Source organism: Poecilia reticulata, linkage group LG13 (assembly GCF_000633615.1).
Source record: "Poecilia reticulata strain Guanapo linkage group LG13, Guppy_female_1.0+MT, whole genome shotgun sequence".
NCBI classification, from domain to species: Eukaryota; Metazoa; Chordata; class Actinopteri; order Cyprinodontiformes; family Poeciliidae; genus Poecilia; species Poecilia reticulata.
In genome coordinates this window covers 32541450-32544515 of record NC_024343.1, presented here as the reverse complement: position 1 = coordinate 32544515, position 3066 = coordinate 32541450, and the positions used below count along the sequence as shown (strand labels likewise).

At 39.9% G+C, this 3066-nt stretch overlaps 1 protein-coding gene across 1 annotated transcript in view; it reads left to right on the top strand.

The window, feature by feature from the left end:
- Positions 1-2625, top strand: part of LOC103475232 (galactan beta-1,4-galactosyltransferase GALS3-like) — a 19346-nt gene extending 16721 nt beyond the window's left edge. The window contains exons 9-11 of the mRNA XM_008426697.1: positions 412-613; positions 1370-1690; positions 2363-2625. Coding sequence (XP_008424919.1) covers positions 412-613; positions 1370-1690; positions 2363-2483 — 644 coding nt within the window. The 3' untranslated portion in view covers positions 2484-2625. The remainder of the gene's footprint in view (positions 1-411; positions 614-1369; positions 1691-2362) is intronic.
- Positions 2626-3066: the final 441 nt, after the last annotated feature.

Genomic DNA, 3066 nt, shown 5'->3' with positions numbered 1-3066 from the left:
TGGATGGATGGATGATGGATCGATGGATGGATGGATGGGTGGATGGATGGATGGATGGATGGATGGATGGATGGATGGATGGACGGATGGACGGATGGATGGTTGGGTGGATGGATGGATGGATGGATGGATGGATGGATGGATGATGGATGGATGGATGATGGATGGATGGATGGATGGATGGATGGATGGATGGATGAGTTCTTGGGTTGGATCTAAATCTCTACCTCTAAACTTAATATTTCACTTGAACCTACAAAATTAGCTTCAAACTAAATGTTTAGTTATCAGGCTAAATATTATGGTTGAAGCTAAATCTTTAGCTTCCAGCTAAATACGCATCCAGACTGAGTAAAGATGTCTGACGGCGAGTCTGGCTTTGGTCATCCTCTTCCTCCTCCTCTTCCTCAGGTGTCTTGGAGGTGATTCCTTGGTCCATGTCCGGCTTCCTGAATGTCTCTCACGGATGGCTGCCCTCCCACGGCCCCGGTGACCTCCACTACTTTGGGCAGATCGCCGCGCTCAACGACTGCCTCTACCGGAACATGTACCGGTCCAAATACGTGGCTCTGCACGACGTGGACGAACTCATCCTGCCCCAGACGGTCAAAACGTACGAAAAAACGTTCACATTGCGATTCATCCAGCAGTGAAAGTTTATTCAGAGCTCCACAAGACCAAGCTTTTATTTTGATAGTCCACTTCCACTTATCGCCAAACAAGTTTGTACATTAGCCAAACATTTAGCTAGCAACATTTTTAGTCAGCAAGTTAAATATTTAGAAATGTGTAGTTTGGAAAATGAATAGTTTTGTTCTCAAACTGAAAACAAAACTAATAGATATGGAGCTAAATATTTAGCTTGGAACTCTGATAATTATAAGTGTGTTTTACAGTGTAACTTTATAAATGGAACCCCATAAATATTTAGCTTCAAAATTAAATATCTGGCTGTAATACTTGGGTCTAAGCTAGTTTTTATAGTTTACAAAGCAAATGTTTAGTTAACAGAATAAATGTTTTGTGTAAACTAGATATTTAGTTAGCAGCTAAATATTTAGCTCTAAAGCTAAATATTTAGCTCTAAAGCTAAATATTTAGCTTGCTAATTAAATATTTCATTTTTAAAGTACGACTTGTTTATAAATGAGGAAAATATGACTATAAAAAATGAATCCCATTTTTTTCTTGTATGTCAGACTAAATTACTCAAAGTGTTGCAGATTATTTTTGACAGTGTAACTTTACAACCCAGATCCGACCGAAATGAACACGAGTGAGGTTCTGATTTCCAAATAACCAGAAATGAAACATGAAAGTCATCACAACGATGACCGTTTTAAAAAGTGTTTCACTTTCCTCCCTTCAGCTGGACGGAGCTGCTGCCTCTCCTGGAAAGTAAGTACACCCAGAACAAATGCTTCATGTTTGAAAACAACGTGTTCCCCAACAACGTGACGCTGCCCCGGGGCGGCACCGACCCGGCCCGCTGGAGGGGCGTCCCGGGCGTGGACGTCCTGGCCCACCTCCACCAGGAGCCCGTCCCCAAAGATCACGTTTACGAAAAGTTCAAGATCATCGTCAACCCTCGACTCGTCACCGCCGTCTCCGTTCACGGCGTGCTCCAGTCCCACAGCATGGACGGCTGCGCCTGGGTGGACCGGAACATCGCGCGGATGTACCACACCAGGTAGAGCGCCACCTCCTGGTTCTTCATGACAACCAATCACCTGACCGCTTCATCGCAAAAACACCAGCGAAAATATGAGAAACAAAAACCACATGGAAGTTAAAAACATTGTGTAAAATAACTATTTGACTTTTTTATCAAGGTTGGCGAAATAATAAAACTGAAACTGAGAAATTAATGGGGAAAAACTTTTATGAAACCAACTAAACATACAGAAGTTAAAGATATAATAAAATCCTTATTTTTCATTTACGGCTCCCCCTGCTGGCTACGCTGGTCCGCAAAGTTGGGAGAAATCATCAGACATTTCGTTGTTCAACAAAAATTAAATGCTTTTTTTGGAAATGTGTCAAATTGTCAAGTTTGGACATTTTCTGAGTTTAAAAACTAAAAAATTTACAACTTTTTGAGCTCAGAAGTCTCTTGGTGGAAATGTACACGTCCTTTTTTATAATATACAGTGGTGCCAATACATTGTTGTATTTTTTTCATCAAGAAAGAAAAGATCACAAATTATGTTGATCATGTAACATAATTTGGAAGCAAAGAAGGAAAAGAAAAACATTTTACAGGCATTAAAAGTGAGCAACATATGTGGAAACAAACGAGTGAAAGTAACCATCCACTGATTCTTACTTTCTATAAATGAAGTTCTTGTCCGTTTCTTTTCAGAGCTCCGATGCAAACCGAACTGACCTCAGACCAGCTGGTTTATGACGGCAGACTGCTGAGCTACAGCGAAACGCTCATCCAGGCCGTAAACGTCACGCTCAGGGAGAGCGGGATTCTCTGACCGAACGACTCAACGGACATCAACAGCGGTCAGAAGACATTGACCAGAAACGGGACAATTAAAAATATTTTTGAAATGCACTGTGAAAGTATTTAACTACATGCATCTTTGAAAGAAAGAAAATACGGTTGTAAGAACATGATGTGGTGAAGATTTGAAAGTTTACAGGAACACAAAACTAAACCATTCAGTGATGAATGAAACAGTCCTTACAATCACCTCACTTTTTAATTTATTTTTGTTACTTATGTGAATCATGATAATTTTGTTCTTTAAAATAACATTTCAGCTCTACTTTATGTCTGTCCATCTGATTATGTAATTTTTAAAATGATTGATGTTTTCAGTTAATCATTCAGTACTTCAGGAGTCAAGATTTTTAAAAAAGAGATTCATTACCGCAGTGTAATGAAAGAATATTAACAGAAACACAGTTTCAGCGGCACTGAAAACAAAATTAAACGTAAATGTTAGGAAAAATCATTATATAACATGATGACCAGGGGAGAGCGCGAACGCAGTCCCCCACTACCATAAATTGTGCAGTTGAGATTCTCCCATGTGGAGAATTCACAGAGGTCAG